This window comes from Antedon mediterranea, chromosome 1, assembly GCF_964355755.1.
Source record: "Antedon mediterranea chromosome 1, ecAntMedi1.1, whole genome shotgun sequence".
Taxonomy (NCBI): domain Eukaryota; kingdom Metazoa; phylum Echinodermata; class Crinoidea; order Comatulida; family Antedonidae; genus Antedon; species Antedon mediterranea.
The window spans coordinates 10063536-10082654 of NC_092670.1; the positions used below are offsets into that span (position 1 = coordinate 10063536).

At 31.0% G+C, this 19119-nt stretch overlaps 2 protein-coding genes across 2 annotated transcripts; both read right to left on the minus strand.

Moving 5' to 3' along the window:
• Positions 1–5912: 5912 nt before the first annotated feature.
• LOC140056115 (angiopoietin-related protein 2-like) lies at positions 5913–11289 on the minus strand. Its single transcript, XM_072101377.1, has 3 exons — positions 11245–11289; positions 9146–9407; positions 5913–6496 (listed from the first exon to the last, which is right to left on the minus strand). Exons 1-3 carry the CDS (start codon positions 11266–11268, stop codon positions 6252–6254), a joined length of 531 nt encoding a protein of 176 aa, XP_071957478.1. The 5' UTR covers positions 11269–11289; the 3' UTR covers positions 5913–6251.
• Positions 11270–14570, minus strand: LOC140041081 (uncharacterized). The gene is made up of 4 exons (XM_072087470.1): positions 14276–14570; positions 12169–12193; positions 11325–11381; positions 11270–11286 (listed from the first exon to the last, which is right to left on the minus strand). The coding sequence occupies exons 1-4, from the start codon at positions 14564–14566 to the stop codon at positions 11270–11272; spliced, it is 390 nt and encodes a 129-aa protein (XP_071943571.1). The 5' UTR covers positions 14567–14570.
• Between the last annotated feature and the right edge of the window lie 4549 nt (positions 14571–19119).

The window sequence follows — 19119 nt, forward strand, 5'->3', positions numbered from 1 at the left end:
CACTGCTATACTTATTGACACTGCTGTACTTATTTACACTGCCATACTTATTTACACTGCTGTACTTATTTGACTGCTATACTTATTGACACTGCTGTACTTATTTACACTGCTATACTTATTGACACTGCTATACTTATTTACACTGCTGTACTTATTTACACTGCTATACTTATTGACACTGCTGTACTTATTTACACTGCTGTACTTATTTACACTGCTGTACTTATTTACACTGCTATACTTATTGACACTGCTGTACTTATTTACACTGCTGTACTTATTTACACTGTCTGAATTTTTACTATTTTGTGCCTAGTTTACCTGGATTTTTTAGTAGTGGTACTTATTCACATTTTTTTCTTTTGTAGGGAATACGACAAGAATCCTGACCTTTTTTTTAGAACACTTTATAAACTTCTAGATAGTGGAGAAGACTTCAGGATTTCTGTTCTTGGGGAACATTACTAAGAAATTCCAGGTAATTATAAAGTCAGTAGAGGGCAGTGTTAAAAAATATTGTCTGCGATTTAAAGGGGGATTCTGGGTTTAAAATTGCTTTTAAATATCGTTTATTTATTAAATAAAAAATATTATAACAATATAGACATGTCAGAATGAAGAAGTAATAACGGGAAATTAAAAAAATTTAATTTCATATACATTTTAGGGTAAATTCATGGAAAGTCTGTTTTTCAGCAGCTTAGGGAAGTCCATAAATATTCATGAGATATTCACAAAATCACGTCATCAGTGGATTCCAAACTCGCGACGTCAAGCTTGTACGTTGTGTTCTCTCTCCCCGGTCAAACGACGACCACCCGATCATTGTGAAATACATTTTTTGTAGATTTTCTAAGCTAGGCCTAAAGTGTAATAATAACAGTAGTAGCATATATTTATTTGACATTTAATGAAATACAAAATTTAGTACAGATTACGGAGTCATAAATTATACTATTTTTATACCTCGAATAGTACAGATCGTATATCGGCTTCACGTACTAGGCTAGGCCTGGATAAGCAAGCCTGCGAGCTACAGCGATTTTAATGGTTTTTGCTTTAATATCCTTGCCTCCTTAGATTTTCACCTGTCTTGTTTTTGTTACCTTGTTTTAAATGTATTTCGATTTTAAAGGCTAAATAAAGAATGAATGAATGAATGAAGGCCTAGCCTAAATCATTTTATTCATGGGTGAGAGTCATTTCTGACTAGGGATTCCATGCCACGATGGCTACGTTAAAACATTGGGGCCATCATTCATGGGCCTAGCTAGCCTATTACTAAACGATTGGCCCATAAATAACAAAAGTCAGTGGATTCCAAACCCATCCTATCAACCAAACTCCTAAACAATCTAAACCTAAAACGTTCTACAAAAATCGGCTGTAAATATTGAGGCAAAACAAGGTCCGATCGCCGTCCGCACGTATGGTGTCCCGATCGTCTAATAAGTAGGCCTGAAATAGGCCTAGTTTACTCTCCAAAAAAGCGGATACTGCATCAAGCAAGTAGACCGGTAGTAGGAAGGAGAGCTAGCCTATCCGGCCCAGTTAAAAATTGAGCTAGCTAGTGTAGTAGACCCTATGCGAATTGATACTACCAGGCCTTTTACTATAGGCTACACTTGTTAAAATTAGCAATACTGTACTTATGTTTACAAATATTCCAACTCTCTCATTCGAGCTATATTATCTATACCATTCCGGTAGGTCGAGTCGACCTTCAATCAAATACTGTACATCGTTCATGTTGTAATTTAGACCGGGTATACTCGACCCGACCAGTTTGGTATTGTAAACTGTATCTGCTTATCACGTGACGATGCCAGGCATGGGCAGAGAGAGCACGTGTATCGTCGTCTCGCTCTCCTCGCTCAGCAGGAATGTATACGTTACGCTTCATTGATTTTGAAGGCTTTCCCTAAGTCAGTGCGAAAATCGGCAAACGTAAAGTGCAAACTTATCTAATTTTTCACTGTTTTGATGGATTTTCATAGAAAATTGACTTTATAAATGGGAAGACCGACTAAAATTACATCAGATAAGTATAATTTTACAAAAGTAATTGATATGGTTAATGATAACGAGTCGTCGGAAGATTGACCATTTCACGAATTTCCTATTCTGTAACCACATTGTGATTTTGCCGTAGCTGCACTTGTAATCTGGCCTCATTTCACAGCCTTCGTTCTGCTTCACTGGGCGCTTATATAAATTGAAACTTTTACTGTTCAAGAGACAAACAAATATATTTTACATTTTTTACTATTCATTTTAAACCCGGAACCCCCCTTTAAAAACATTAAATATCATTTATTTGTACTGCCACTGTTTAACATTCCTAAAGAAGCTAGAATAAATTATTGTATTCTTCAAATTCGATAAAATCAGTAGAGGGCAGTGTTAAAAAATATTGTCTGCGATTTAAAAATATTATAAAATATATCATTTATTTGTACTGCCACTGTTTAACATTCCCAAAGAAGCTAGAATAAATCATAGTATTGTTCAAATTTGATTGAATAGCGACTCTGTGTAGTACGGCGGAACAGCACTAGTCCCTGAATTACACATGTGCACTAGAGATCAGATTGATACGCCCTCATCTTTCAGTATTTTAATTCACAAAGTGGGATCTACCTGTTTTTATATAGATATTTTCACTGAGGCTTATGAGAGTCTGAAAGATAATATAGTTCATTGGGGTTATCAGCAGTCAAAAGAGGACTACTATCAAGTATTGATAGAGGGCGATGTTGCTGTATCAACGGCCAAGCACGAGTTTTACGGTGTTGCAATGTGAGTAGTTTTAATTATTGTTTAACAGTTCGATTAGGCCCTCTACAGACACACAGAAGCCATGGTCCAGATGCCTATCATAAACGACAGGAGCTGAAATGGACCAGTACATTGGGGTAACCCCCTAAACTCTACCGTAAGATGTTTTTTTTTAATGTACACAAGGCCTATGGACTCCAGTTTTAAGTTTTTTCCAAGATGTCTTGTTGTAGCACCAGAATAATATTCAAGGAGAGCCTGGAACCTGTACTAATATGGAATAGCCACTCTATAATTTCTTTGCGTTCACCATTATAGCTTTACTCTGATTATAAATTTTGAAATAGTTACTGGAAGCCTGATGTATATTTATTACGTCAGAATGTATAAACAAAATATTCAAAAATTCTATCAACTAAAAGTTGAAGTAAATCACGTCTCTGGTCCATTCTCAGTTGCCACACTTGTGTTGTTTACTCTGAAATAGCCGTTCCATAATCTCTTTGCTTTCTCATGTCCATTCTACAGTTATCACAGATTGATTAGTTTAGTCATACCCAGTATTGTTTTGGTTTTACAATTAATTGAGAATATACCTCATGCAAGTATTTAATTAGGCCCTGTTTCTGCTGCCAACTAAATACCGTATATTATACGGTATTTTTTGAATACCGTTATATACGGTATATTTTTGGCAGCAGAAACTGCGCTCATAAAAAATATACCGTATTTTGTATACCGTATTTTCCCCACAAAATTTGTGGATAAAATATGGTATTTACAAATTTATACCGTATTTTTTGTACCCGTTTCTGCTGCCAATAAAAAATACCGTATTTTTTTTTTACATGACAAAAGGTCAACATTCGTATTTTTATTTTCTGTCGCTGTCAGCTGTTTTACACACGTGTATATATATATTCGGCAAAAATGTGGAGCGAAGACGTCACAGTTTTACTAAATAAATTTGTGTGGGGAAGCTAAAATGTCTGGCCAACTAAAAGGTAATAAAAGGGACAACCACATTTATAAAGACATTTCTAAAAAAATAAAGCAGGAGTATGGAATAGACTTGTCTCCAAAGCAAGTAAACTCAAAGCTGAAGAGCCTGCGAAAGCAGTACAACATTGCAAAATACAATAACTCGGGGAGGGAACGAATTAATTGTCCCCATTACGATGTTTTCTGTGCTCTCACAACATCTCTTTCACTAGGGCTAGGCTGTTGAAAGTGAGACGTAAAACTTCCTTTATTGCAACTTTTAATTATCGATCAAATAAATGAATGGCAATTTGGGTAAAAAAGATGAAATTTAACACGACCACCCAAGAAGTATTGTTAGCAGAAACGGGGTACTAAAAAATACGGTATAAAAAATACCGTATTTTATACCGTATTTTTATACCGTATTTTGAGCAGTTGCAGCAGAAACAGGCCCTTAGAATTATTTCAGTTTGTTTTATTTTTGTTCAGTTACTTTTGTCATTAAACGTAGTAACATTCAATAAATATACAACATGGCATATGTTGATATTTAAGGTGCTGCAAGGTCCTAAGTATGAACTCCTAAAGATTGGTGTTCTCTTTATTACTGCCCTCTTGTAACCGTACTTTCTTTTGTTGCTATAGCAACTGATGCTTTTATTAGAACATTTAGGGGTTAAAGATGTATTGTCCCCCTGAAAAAATAATTCTTAACAACATTTTTATTGAATATGCCATTTTAATGTAACATAATAGTTATCGACTTTGACCAAAAATTGGATTGAAAAAAAATGTATTTATCCGAAAAAAACTGTAATTTAAAGCAAAGAATGGCCAAATTGACCAGCCAGTGGGTTTTTGGTTGAATTTAACCATTTATTTAATCAATTTGTAGGTGAAAACATTTTTTTTTCTATATGGAACTGATTAACTTTTTTAAAACCACAAAATAACATATTCAAAGTCTGATTTAATTAACCTTTTTTTTTCATGTTTTTGGGGGACAATACATCTTTAATAGGTCAAACCCCTTTATGTTTTTTTTTGTTTTAGCTGAAAGTGATTTTTTACACTAATACATTCAAAGCTTTAGATTTAGATCTTAAATTTTGTTTGATACTTTCACTTTACCTTGGAAAATACATCAACATTCATCTTGTGTTTGCTTATGTCACCAATTTCTTAGATCAAAACCAATATAATAAGATATATGTAGCTACATGTACATTTTTATTTCATTTTTAATCAATTCAAAACAAGATTCAATTTAAAAACTTCAGCAAACATCATTACAAATACTCCTAAAACTACTAGAATATATTTAATTAGAATATCATTAATTAAAATATAGGAAATACTGATTTATGATTAGATATCAATTTGATTTTATTAATTAAAAAGCAATAATAATAATTCAATTCAAATTCAATTACTTTCACTTTACCTTGGAAAATAGATAAACATTCATCTTGTGTTGCTTATGTCACTAATTTCTATAAAAACCAATATAATAAGATATATAATATGTAGGCCTACATTCATTGTAAGTTTTTATTTCATTTTTAATCATTTCAAAACGAGATTCAATTTAAGAACTTCAGCAAATATTAGATTAAAACACTACTAATTATTAATGAAAATATAGGAAATACTGATTTATGATTAGATATCAATTTGTTATTATTATATTAAAACAATAATAATGTTACTATTATGTATGTATTAGCATAGTTTTAAATAATAAAATAAGATTTTTTTACAGAATTAATTGATTAAATTATTTGGTATTACTATAATATTTAAAAATGATTAATAATAAAACATCCATTGTTACTAACTAATAAAAAATTCCCAAAAAAATAAATTACAGTTGATATGACAATATATTTTATTATTGATGTTATAAAATGTGGATTATTATAATAAATAATCATTTAATGATAAGGCAAAATTTTACTTAATAATTAGTAGTTTATTTTTTAATTAATTTATATCCAATATTACTTTGCAAAATTCCAAAATAAAAGATTGAATGAATGAATTATAAAGAATATAACCAATTAACACCAGATAACCTTTTAATTAAATTAGTAAAACTAAAATAAATACCAATATTATGATTTACTAAACATTATAACACATCCAAGTACAGTAGTATCTTTTAATAATAATGGAATTTGATATTACTATGTAGTATTATAATATAGTGGCATATATTTTTAACAATTCTGACAATACTATAATTATTATTTAATAAATTATCGTAATCATAAACTTATGTACTGTATGTGATTAAATTAAGACACTGTATATTCAAATTAATTTTATTTCGTCATTATGTTATTAAACCAAGGTTTAACACGAAAAGTATGATAACCAAACATGATTTTTGATCTCACTGCATCTTTAATAAAATCAATATTTTTCCATTTTTTATATTTATGAGCCAAATTAAAGTCAAATTACTAAAGTTATAATTAATTTTCTTATGGTGCTCTTTTAACCATCATCACTGTCTTCTTGAGACTCTCCCACGTCTTGAAATGATACCAGCGGATGCCTTTACCATCAGCTGTACCTGGTGTAAGGTAAAGGCCATTCAGGTTTGAATCACCACACCTATTGTACCACCAAGCACCTTTGCGTAGCTTAGCACAGTTACCACTGTGCTTATCATTGTCTCTGTCTTTGGTTGTAAATTGTTGACCATTGTGTAATGCCAAAGAATCACCTAAACAAACAAAACATATCATCTTTAGTTTACTGGATACATGCAGTTTTTTTAATACAATTGTTTTATTTAAACATGGAAAAAATTAATATATGCTATGTAAAATGATGCATACCTAATGAGTGTTTTAATTAATTTATGTTTTTTTGAGATTCACATCCTGTTTTAGGGGATTTTTTATTTGTTTAAAATCAAAAAACTTTTTTTTTTTTCAAAAATAGTGTTCTTGTCTTTTTTTATTCTATAAATTATACAATATGGTTTATTTATTTTACTATATTATAATTATAATTTGTTGCTCATTCAATGTTTGCTTATTATTTTACTTGTTTTCCTTTTAATATATATGAACCATATTAATTCATATAATAATATTTATTCGGTCATCAATGTAAAAATAACCAGGAATGAGAATAGGCTAAAGCCCAAACAGATTCTGCACTCACTCCATACAACATAAACAGTTAAGATAAAACCATATACAAGAAAAATACAAATAAACTATACTACAGTATATTACATACAACATGAAATTATGAAAATATGATAAAATTGACATTAATAAAACATTAATATAATTTTTATATTTTAACTGAAATATACTTTCAATACAAATGTACTGATTTAAAAAAAACAATGGAAGCGAAAACTAATTTCCAAAGTGTTTAGTAACTACAACATTTAAAATAATAACATTTTTAAATGTTAAATTGAAATGTTGTTAAATGTTGGAGCTAATCCATTGAACATTTTGATATCATTTTTAGAATTGTTAGTTTGATTAATTAATTTTAGTTGGTTGTGTATATAGTAGCTTTTCTTTAATATTGGTCCAATTTCTTTCAGATTTGATATCATGTTGCCTTTTTATCTTTGGGTAGCATATTGTTAAGTTTAACCTAAATCAATTTCAAATTTCTTTTTTTTCTTTTTCTATATTTTTCACATAATACATGATTTGTAAATAAAACAAGGCCATACATGGCTGCGGTCACGTGCTCAAATTTGAGTTAGTGTTTACCAACCAACCGAGTGAGCTGTAGAGTCGCGTTTGCACATGACTAAAAATTAATTAATTATTAAACACAACTGTTTTTATAGCTTATATTATACAGTACCAAAGGAAAACTTCATTATACCTGACCTACCGTAGTCAGTGCAGTGAACATTTCCGAACTTGATTTAATACTATTAGAACATTTTTTCCTCATTTTCTATTTCATTTGTGGTAAGTGTTCCATTTTTAATCATTTCGTTGGCAAGCTAACATCTTTTGTATCTCAAATCTATCTAAAATATGGTGTAGTACTTTAAAATTAAATTGGAACATTGGCCATGTATGAGTCATTATGTCCCAGTCAATATTCCAGTGACTATTTATAAATGCTGGTACATAACTAGATGCAACATGGGATTCTTGTGATGAAGACATATAAATGTGTGAACATTAAGGTATGCTAAATTTACTGTTCTGTAAGCTTGTTTAAACCGTTTAATCCCAATCAATGTTCTTATCATCTATATATAAATTTACGTAAGGGCAAAATTCGGTAAATCACGCGTTATTTCTAGAATGTTTTCTCGATGGTATATAAAGTTGGTTCGTACTTTCGGTATGGATTTAAACCACCTGATGTAACCCTGTTTACTAATTAAATTGAGTTCGATAATTAGTTATTGACAATTAAAACGAATTTAGGTTCAACGATTTGCCCCAAATAGGGGTGTTTTTCGATCGTGGTATACACTGTCTAATGGATGTCCATCTTGAAAAATACCCGCAGACAATATTACGAGAATGCTTCGCATTTTCCTATCTCCTCCTACGATAATTGTTTTTAATGACTGAAAACCGGTTGAACAGTTCGAGTACAGCATCATAATGTTGAAGACAGGCCGATTTTCTTTTTTTTCTAAAAAAATAGGCCTACTATTTTGATAGATTTAATATATGTTTATACAAGTGTATTGATTTGTGATGAATGGAACATTCCAATCTCTGTTCCACAAGTGTCTATTCCCTCAGGCGTCGTAAAGGCAAGTACTGTATACTCATAACAGAAACTTGATCCATTTTTTTTTTCAATATGTGCTGCAGAGGTTGGATATAGATTGTTTTTAAATGGAATGAGCTAGCGTTTTCAGTCGCTGTATTTTATGTACAATCAGTTAAACCACCCACATCATCACCCTTTCCTCACTGGCATGAGCGTTGTAAAGCCAGTAGAGGATAGGCCTACGGTGCATCACATGCCCTAAACGCAGAAAAACTGGGTAGGGTAGGAACCGACTTAAAGTATGAATTTGGCTCTAAGAAACAATTGAAAACAATTAGGCCTACTAATTAAGTTGAGTTAGATAATTTACTATTTATTGACGATTAAATCAAATTCATGATTTGCCACGAATAGAGGTGGTTTTCGAACGAGCGTACCATCTAGTTTAAACTCAATTATAGGTAGTCATAATTGGTTTGAAAATTCAGTTTTTAATACTCTTAAAGTGATAAATGCAACAACAACAAAAGTGCACCGTGTGTATTTTTAATGCAAGGTACAAAGGTGAGGCCTATAAAGAAAAATAATACTTTTAATTCTTTGTTTACTTGAAATGTGTTTTTTAGTGTAAAAATTGATTGAATGTACTAACCTGCCGTTCCTGTGTATCCACTGATTTTCAAAGCATAGTTAGAGTCCTCAGTATCAATACGAAAGTGAGAATATCTTGCAAACTTCATGTCATCCAAGCGGTCAGTCATCTCTATTAGAAGCTCAAAACTGCCATCAGCTGTTAAACGGTTGATTTGTTCATTACCAAGCCAGAACTCTGTGTTCACATTTCCAAAACCCTCTTTGTATTCTGCCCAATTACGGTAGAAATCAACTGATCCATCTTGTCTTCTCTGTATCACCTGATAATGAAAGGATAGTAATCTATACTCTACAGTCTTACTAAAACAGTGATGTCAAGCCCATCAACTTGAGTAAATAGAAGTAAATGAATTAAGAATCTGACCAGTAATATTACGATTAAGGTACGTCAATATTTTACAATTTAATTTTGATGTTCCTCATTTTCTACAATTTGGTTACACTCATTTTACAATAATTATGCAAGTTTTTGAACATTTAGTGTGATTGTTCTTGCGTTATGTTTAGAACATAGTTTTGTTGTGACCTCCAGACAACACTTCAACAAATCGCTCTGCGTGTGCGCAGGTATAGTTATGTGTGGGTCGAGAACCCTATTTCTGAAAAGTAACGTTAGTAAAAAATGTGGAAGAATCATTAATTTCTGTTGAACAAAATGATAAATCTAAAGTTATGTTTTTAATAAAGCCAAATACTGTATTATTAGGAATTGTTCATTGCAATAAGCTATTTATCCATATGCAAGTTTTAAACATTCCTAAACAACTGTTCGCTTAACTATGTTGTGTAAATGAGTAGAATGTTGATGTCATTCGTTAAAGTCTACATGCTCGTGCGAAAGCTACTTATTTCATTCATGCCATCATCTGTAAGTCAACATTGCCCTCTATCTATTTTCAAGATGTAAGGAGTGGAGAGTGCGACGTCATATGTGAATGGAATCTCCTTTCCGTTTAAATTAATTATGAGAGATGCTTGTACAGTGGCTTGAATATCGTAAATTTGAAAGTCCTTGTACTTCTGGAACGGATTCTATCTGAAATCATACCATTGAAGTTAAAAAAACGGGAGTTACCATAGTTTTTTTTAGGTCAACTATCTATTTTTGAGACGTAAGGAATACAGGATCTGATGTCATATGAAATACGGAATCCCCTTTCCGTTCATAAAAAAAACCAAGAAATTATGACCGAGATGGTCGTACAATGGCTTAAATATCCTAAATTTTCTTGTGTGTGCGCCTTTTAGTTGTATTTTAATGCAAAAAAGAACATGCATCAAAATTCAGTTATCTTTGTAATCCGGGAGAAAATGTGGAAAGTGAGACGAGTATAAAATAGCCTACGGGCCAGAACAGGAGTGTTGGCATGTATGCTATTATATCAGCCTGTAAACTCCTTGTACTTCTGGCACGGATTCTATCTCAAATCATGCAATCGTTCTCTATATTCAGGGTTTTGCTGGTGTCTCTATTGCTGACAGTAACGTATTGTGATGTGTGTTTTAGTAATGAATTAGTAAGCTGTGGCAATAGAGAGTTTTCACAACCTTACGAATACGATAATGAAAACGGATACATCACACATTTGTGAAACTTTAGAGCTGATCCCCATTTCATATTCGTAAAGCGTTTTCGTGTTGACCAATATCACCAGTCATATTCGTAACTACAAAACGAGTATAGTTTTTAATCTATTTTGCACATTTTGCATTTGAATCCGGAATAATTCATGATTATAATATAATTATACTTTTATTGAAAGTAATTTACTAAAATGCCAGGTCAATTTTGATAAATAGCAGTTTTTAAAGTCCTCACTCGCTTTGATGTTACGCTAGGCCTAGGCAGCCAAGCACTAAGCAACACGTACATGCGCTTCGCTCAAATTTACCGCAGTCATATTTTGGACGGCGCCCTCAATATTTCGTTGCCATGCGAAACATATTTTTACTGGCTTACGAAAAACTAATATCTTCAAATAAATTGTAAGTGTCTTTCAAGAATACAAGAAAATTTCATTTTTTTTCAAGTAATAAGCTAGTATGTTATAATGTGCTCCTTCAGATATATTTACATAAATAGTTACTGATACTTACTGTCCATCCTGCATCACTCCTCATGTCACAGTACACAGTAAACTCTGGTTTTCCATCACATGGCTGTATCACATATTCACCACTCACAGCAGAAGGATTATTTTGTAAAATGTTACTACACTCCCTCATAAAACACTCTAAAATTACAAAGTTTGAAGATCACATATTAGATATAACATTCATATAAGCCTTATACATTGAGTGAAACGTCCATTTGGTTATAAGATTGATTTTATAGTAGGTCGACAATACAAGTGAAAGTACTTTAAGAATATTAAAGAGAACATTTCCTAAGATTCAGATTCAGCAACAAAATGTCACTACCAGGATCAATCACTAATAATAAATGTAAACCTCCATATGAGAAATAAATTTATTTAATAACTAGAGGGTACTCCGAGAGTACAAACCTCCGCCAACTGTAAATTTCCCCTACATAAAATGTCCACGGAAAATATTTATATTTTTTTAAAATTTTTTTTTATTAGTTCTAAGTGGCTAACTGCACACTACAAAGTTGTGGATGAGCGTTTGGTGTAATGGTTATGTATCCAGCTTCTCACAGTTGAGATCGCTGGTTTAAGTCCCGCTGAGGGTTTTTTTTAATTATTATTATTGTTATTTCTTTTTTTTTGTGGACCTTGATCTTTGACCCTGACTCTGGTTAAATTTAACCACAAGTATATGATGATTCATTGATCATTGTGGCTAAGTTTGGTGAGAATCGGATAAAAACTGTGGTCTCTAGGTATTAAAATTCAAACTCGTCCGAGCTTTTGGGGCATAGATCATTGTGACCAAATTTGGTGAGAATCGGCTAAAAACTGTGGCCTCCAGGCTGTTCACAGACACACACAAAAACACACAAACATACAGGGGTAAAAATATAACCTCCTTGGCGGAGGTAATAAATTGTATACTTACTCGTTTTGGAATCAGTAGCCAGGACCTGAAGAAAAAGGAAATATAAAATAATTAACATAATGACAGTATATAGATATAGAATGCCGCTATTACTGTAATTTAATAACTACAGACTATAGTTTTGGAGAGAGAGAGAGAAGAGGAACAGCATTTGACAGTAGTTGAAATAGTGAACTTCCTATTGAGAGTGACCACACGATAATGTAGGTGCATCACATTGGCCAATTGGTGTAGATATGCTAGTTTAAAGTCGCATCCAAAGACATTAATTTTGATCATACGTCCACTACACAGTCATGCATTATGCCTGCGTAGAAATGTATTCTGATCAAGAATGTATAAATTTATGACTTTTGAGCCCATTATTATTTATAATTTATTTAAACGATATTGATTTTTGTGCTGATAGTTTCTCATTTATTTATACGCAGATTACACCAATATAGTAGTCTCACCATGACAGTAAATCAAGAACTAAATAAAGTTTCTTTTTTCAAATAATTTTTTTCTTTTGGATGATCCAAAATATTTGAATCCAGATGAACCTTTTTACTACTTTTTGCTTAAATCTAATAACGTATCACCCAATATACTTACAACAAATGATATCATGTGTAGTAGACAACACATAACAATATTCAAATTATGATTGACAATATTGCTATTTCACAGGTTTCTCATTCAAATTACATGGGGGCATTCCAAAGTATATTTTTTTGTGACGGACGGAACATTTTTGAGAATATAACTAGCCATATCTTAGAAATAAAAAAGAATACAGGATTCAAGTAAAAAAATATGGCCATGAATGTTAATTATGAAAGTCAAACAAATTTATAAGACTGTACAAAAAAAGGTGTATTATTAAAATTGTATACGTCGCATACAATGCGTAATTGACATTACGTATTGTAATTTTTCTCCTCATTTAAAAGAAATTTTAAAATTTGTTTTGTATTATGATGTTACCAGATAGTTGTTTTAGATGACTGAATGTTAATTATAAAATTTTAACTGCAAATTTATTAATAAATATGATTTATATGTTTTTACGGACGGGATTTTTCCTATGTCCACTTTTGTCCAGGTTAAAAAATTGTATAATTTTGCTATTGAAAAAACTAGAAAAATAAATTTGTTTACATCAATTTAGTCTTTTATTTACAAATCAAAATATTATTCAACCTTTGAAACACTGTTAAAGTTTAGGTAAAGTGAAAATATTAAAATTCATAAAATAATATAAAATATTATTTATGAAATTAATTATTCAAAGAGTTATAAAGAGAAGCAATAATTGTTAAATGTTATCAAAGTAATTTATTTATTTAAAAAAAGTTATGTTTCGTATAGATAAATCTTCAAGCTGTTAACACATTTAAGGCGAATCTTTAAAAATTGACATTGGCATTTGACATCTGAATTTCTTAGTGGATCCAAGTTGAAACTGAAATTTTCTTCTATCTTTTTTTTGTCTTAATAATTTTGCATCTGATTTATAAAGGTTCACAAAGAATGAAATCTACCAAGTGAAAAAAAAACTTGTTTAAATCTATTGCAATTTAATATCTTTAAGAACAGTTGAAAAGTAAGTTTTTGAAAATTCAGATTAGGAATCATTATTTCAGTAAACACTAAAATGAGGAAGGAAACCCAACCAAAATTTCTCAGAAGTGACAATTATGAATTTTTAAATAAAAATTATGTATGAATATGAATATGAAATTAATAAACGAACAATTTTAATAAAATATTTGAATATGAACAAACTCGCCATTTCTTGAAGTGCCCTTTTAAACTATACTAGGCTAGTCCTAGGAAAAATCCATACCAGCATTTGTTATTTATCCTTTATGAATTGGTAAAATAAATTGATACTTGACTTTCTTTATATATTGATAGAAATATTTTTCTATTTTATATATGGATTTAATTTATATTTGGATTTAAGTGATTCCTCATAATATTTTAGTTCATTACTTTTATGTACTAAACACCTTCAGGAGCCAACAAAATTCAATAGGCTTTTTCCTCTAAACCATGTTTTGTTGAATATTACGTAAGTTGTTCATTCCATCAGTACACTAAATCAGAAAATTTAACTCACCTTTTCGATGTAACAAAACTCGGGCTTTTGAATTATGTTGTTTTCAACTGATGCTTCTTCCAGTATTTGCATACTGATTTGACAAACACGATCTTTCTGGTTATAGTTGACCGACAAGCAGTATGATTTGTCGGAACATTCCAGCAAGCAATTTACACGGCTTATATTCTTCAACTCGTAACTCCAACCCTTAAGAGCCTGCCCCTGGATAACTGTATAGAATGAATTGGTCGAAAGAACGACAATAGGCAGAAGGTTAAGAACGACAACCAAAGTTGCAAACGTATGCATTGCAACGTTTTGTAAATACGTATTGACAAAATAAACTGTTTGATGTGCCTTCAAATGCAACTTGTCGTACACCAATATTTGTGGTAATAAGGAACTACTGTATGTTTTCATCTTCTGATGTGCGTATTATAGATGTTCCATCCAAGTATAATACAATAGAACTTTGTCTGCACCAATCAAAAACGTGTTAGTAATAATAAGGTGTAATTACATAACAATGTATGAACAAACTTGATGCTTTTTTTCTAATAGCCTATCAAATTGAACCATCAAATGCATGGAGTTATTGTTTTTTAATTATTATTATTAAATAAATTAAAGAAATTATCATTAAATCATACACTTAATTAAAGCAAAAGAGGACACTTTTATCAGTTGACATAGAGTTCTGCGATGCTGACGTCACAACAGTAGGTGGCGCTGCATGGTTGCTAGCCAACCATGCAGCGCCACCTACTGTTGTGTTGTGTTGCTAGCCAACCAAAAAATGCATTCAACCTGCCTGACTTTAAGGTCACCAATGGTTTGGTGTAGGCTTTTTGAAGTAGTCATTTTAAAACTTAATAATTTTCAATAAAACAAACTAAAATTTCAAAATATCACTAAACATTTGTTTTTAATAATCTATTTTTTTTCAACTAGAGTTTAAGTCAAGCTAAGATACATAATTTGATAGAAATACAGATCTATACAGTTTATCAACATAGTAGCGTTGAACGCATTTTTTGGTTGGCTAGCAACCATGCAGCGCCATCTAACGTCACACTGCAGAACTCTATAGGGTCAAAGTCAAACATTTAATAAATATACGATAGTATAGGCCCCAATAGTTATCTGAAATAGATGATCATAAAAGTAATCACAATATTTGACCAGTTAATTTTAATGGTATTCTGATAATTATGTCTATAGTGCAAAATAAATAATTTATTACATAAATTGCGACAAAAAAACATGACTTTCTCTTCAAATGGTCAAATACAGTATTTGACTGCTATAAAAACAAGTCAGACATTTTTTTTCAGTAAAAAATTCTTTTATTAATGCAATAATGCACTTTTATATTCTATATGCATAAAACATGTTTAAAAAATAATTTATCAACAAAAATGTCTTGCCAGTTGGGTTGCACATATACTAGCAATGGTAGTTAGTAGTTTTTGTTTGGATAAAATAAGGAGCGATACTTTTAGCTTGAGCGATTCTTAAGTTTCATTTATAAACATCCCAGGGTTTACCATTGTTAATACTGTACATAATTATTTACTTTTTTAAGATGCAAAATTGAATTAACCATGTAGCCTACTGTAGCTGGATTATAACATCTGATCAATTTTTTTTTTAAATAAATTTTGAACAAATTTAGTGTTTTGGTTCAAGTTTCTCTAGTTATAGCCTAGGCCTAGTAAGAAATGTATGCTAACCTAGCGTTGCATTGGGTGATTGGAAAAATGATAAAAGGGTGGCTCAAGCTTGCTTCGTAGAAGCGGTGTGCATGAGGTAGAACTATGAACAAGAATACTGTACTTACCATCTGTTCGATAATCGTTTTTGGAATGCTGTCTTGACCTCTAAGTGACCTGATTCTGTTTTCAGAGTTCTCAACTTTCTACAATTATTTCCTTAGTTTGGATAAAAAATTCTGTAGTAATTACAAAATAGTTGAATGTAGAATGATATTCAGAAAAACCATCACACTGTGATTGTGTTTTGACAAATTGTAATCCAGAAATGGAAATCCAGAAAAAGTGCTTTTCGTGGATTGTGGGTCCATCATAATTTTGTGTTTTATTTTGGGTTTCTCATAATTTTAAGTCATATCATAAATTTGCCTAGTATGTATTTCCATAGTATTTATCTCCATTTCCAACAAACATTACATGGCAGCACTGAAATAAGTAATTAAATATTCCAATAAAAATTGGCTTGGTAATCATCAGGAATAGTCCTTAACAGGGAGATGAGTGCCTCTGCCCACCGATGAGTTTCGGGATTCCTTTGACCCGGAGGGAGAGTACTCGTCAGGGTCCCTACCTAGGGTTACAGGTCTCAGATTTTTAGTTCTTTTAATTAATTAGTGTTCCATGACCTTCTCATCAAAATTAATGTCTCTTATTGTTGTGCTATGTCAACATAATGTCAATGACGGCGAAATGTCACCAATAATGGGGATAGCTATGCAAACAAGTAAGTAACAAGTAAGTAATATTGAATTATCTCAACTCGAATCTATTTTATTATATTATGGTGATGCTATTAAATGACATAAAATGTAAACATAAAATGGATTATTGTCCTTTACTGAATTTTCCTCTTTCAATCTTTATAATATTATATAGTATTATATGGTGATGCTATTAAAAAAATTCAAATATATTGTAATGTTTGTCTTCCACTTGTCTCTATTCTTAGATATTATTATTTAAAACACGTTCTCTGCATGTAAAATAATAGCATCTGCATAATTTAGTATCTTGTTTGAAAATGAAGGTTAACATCAATTAATTTTCCATATGTTGTTTTCACATAGCTACCACAGTATTACTTAATACACTGCACTCTCCTCACCTGCTGGCTTGATGATAACTTGAGCAAAAAAAACCAACCACCTGACATGTTTTAACTTCAGATGTTGATTTGTCCAATGGCATTGTCTAGTTAGGAATCAAAAAGTAATATAATACAATGTTGTATATATGATCTAGAAAGGGATATACAGTATATATAGCTTTTTTAAGTTTTCAAGTTTAGTTTATTGTTTCACACAATACAATACAATACAATACAATATGAACAGAAACAAAAATTAATAAATACAATTGTGTGAGGAGGACGCATTAAGCCAAGGCTTTAAGTTTGGTCCTCCAGATAAGTAATATATTTAATTATTTAATTTAAGTGAGAGAACAAAAAAAAACTTCTTTCTTTCGTCAAATTGACAAATAAAATTAAACAAAAAGGCACAAAAAAGAAAAAAAAAACAGTCTTAAGGCATTTGTGAATTACTAATGTTCTAAATAGTTTGAAATAAGTGTTTGTTTGTATTTTGTTTTAAATGTATTTATGATGGTTATTGCTTTTAGATTTAGCGGTAAGTTGTTCCATATATACGGTCCATTGTAAATAAAAGATGTTCTTCTAAGTAATATGGTATGCTTTTCGTATAGATTTTTTGCAGTTGAAGATCTGGTGTTGTAAGAATGATTACAATTTTGAAAATAGGAGTAAAATTGAGTTGGTAATTTATTATGATTTAGGCGGAACATGAATAAAGCTGTTTGGAGTTTATTTATATCAAATATATATAAAGTATTGAGAGAATAAAAAAGTGGTTTAGTATGAGATTTTTGAGGTGCTCCCGAACAGATTCAGAGAGAATTAATTTTTGTGTTATCAGAACCTGTCCAGGGGCAGCATCCAGTAAATTTATCTACAGTTGTAGCCCAAGCAACATTGCAGTATGATAAATAGGGTAAAATAAGAGTATTGTACAGGGAAAATAAGATGTTTAAAGGAAGTATGTACTTCAATTTACTTAAAGCCCCATTCCCTACGTTTTTTAGATCTAATTTAAGATCACAAACTATATTTAATGTAAAAATAATACTATATGGTCCTATTGCGATAACTTTTTTCGTCTTTAAACGGTTAAAAATGTGAAAAATAAATCGATTCTAATAATTATAGCGGCCCGCTATAAATCCCAAAATGCATTGCGCGCGGATTGATAAGTTTTGTTTTTCACCTGTAATTCGCCCACTTTTCGATCGATCGTGAAGCCAAAACAAATGGAAGACTCCTAACTTTTCAGCGAAAATACTGGGTTTTCCCCAATTTGTATCAACGGAGTCTGGCAAAAATAGAAAGACAATTAATGCAGCAACTATACAACGTCAGGCTAGGTATATAGCTAGCTTACGATGTTCGTACGTTATCGTTGTTTACCAGCTAGGCCTACAAAACTAAGCCTAAGACCGTCCACGAGAGGTCGATCGCCGCGAGCTACTTAGGTAGTGCATTGTTTCTCACTTTTTATCATAATTTACCATAAAACGTACATTTAAGACAAGGAATGACATGGTTTAATGTTTTTAAAGTGATATATATGTATTATTTTCCAAAAAACGTCCAAAATTGCAGGGAAGGGGTCTTTAAAATTCCAACGTTTCTCAAGATAATTTTAGTTAAATATGTTATGTGAGGTTTCCAATTTAGTTCAAGAGTCAAATCAATATTTGACTCTTGAGTGTCTATTTTGTTTTCATTAATTCTAAAAGCCAGCAAAACTTCTTTTATCTTGTTTAAAAATTTCAATTATTTCTGTTTTTACCTTTAAATGTACTTACTTTAATTGTGTTAATTTGATTTTGATAATTTTAGGTTTAATTTTATATTTTCTTTTGTCCATTTATATACTGTATTTTGTTTATATTTATGTAGTTAAGAACTGAACCACTTTGGAAATCAGTACATTGTATTGAAAGTGTATTTCAGAATAAAGAAAGATTAAATAAATAAATTAAAATACAAAATTGAAGAGTCAAGGAATATAG

What these genes read in the sequence shown, in the direction of transcription:
- LOC140041081 (XM_072087470.1), bottom strand. Translation starts at nt 14,566, where the DNA reads ATGCATACGTTTGCAACTTTGGTTGTCGTTCTTAACCTTCTGCCTATT. An exon ending in AGTTTTGTTACATCGAAAAG is followed by an intron (nt 12,194 to 14,275) that starts GTGAGTTAAATT and finishes CTTTTTCTTCAG; the next exon opens with GTCCTGGCTACTGATTCCAA. An exon ending in GGCTACTGATTCCAAAACGA is followed by an intron (nt 11,382 to 12,168) that starts GTAAGTATACAA and finishes TTGTAATTTTAG; the next exon opens with AGTGTTTTATGAGGGAGTGT.
- LOC140056115 (XM_072101377.1), bottom strand. Translation starts at nt 11,268, where the DNA reads ATGAGGAGTGATGCAGGATGGACA. An exon ending in GGAGTGATGCAGGATGGACA is followed by an intron (nt 9,408 to 11,244) that starts GTAAGTATCAGT and finishes TTTCATTATCAG; the next exon opens with GTGATACAGAGAAGACAAGA. An exon ending in TGGATACACAGGAACGGCAG is followed by an intron (nt 6,497 to 9,145) that starts GTTAGTACATTC and finishes TTGTTTGTTTAG; the next exon opens with GTGATTCTTTGGCATTACAC.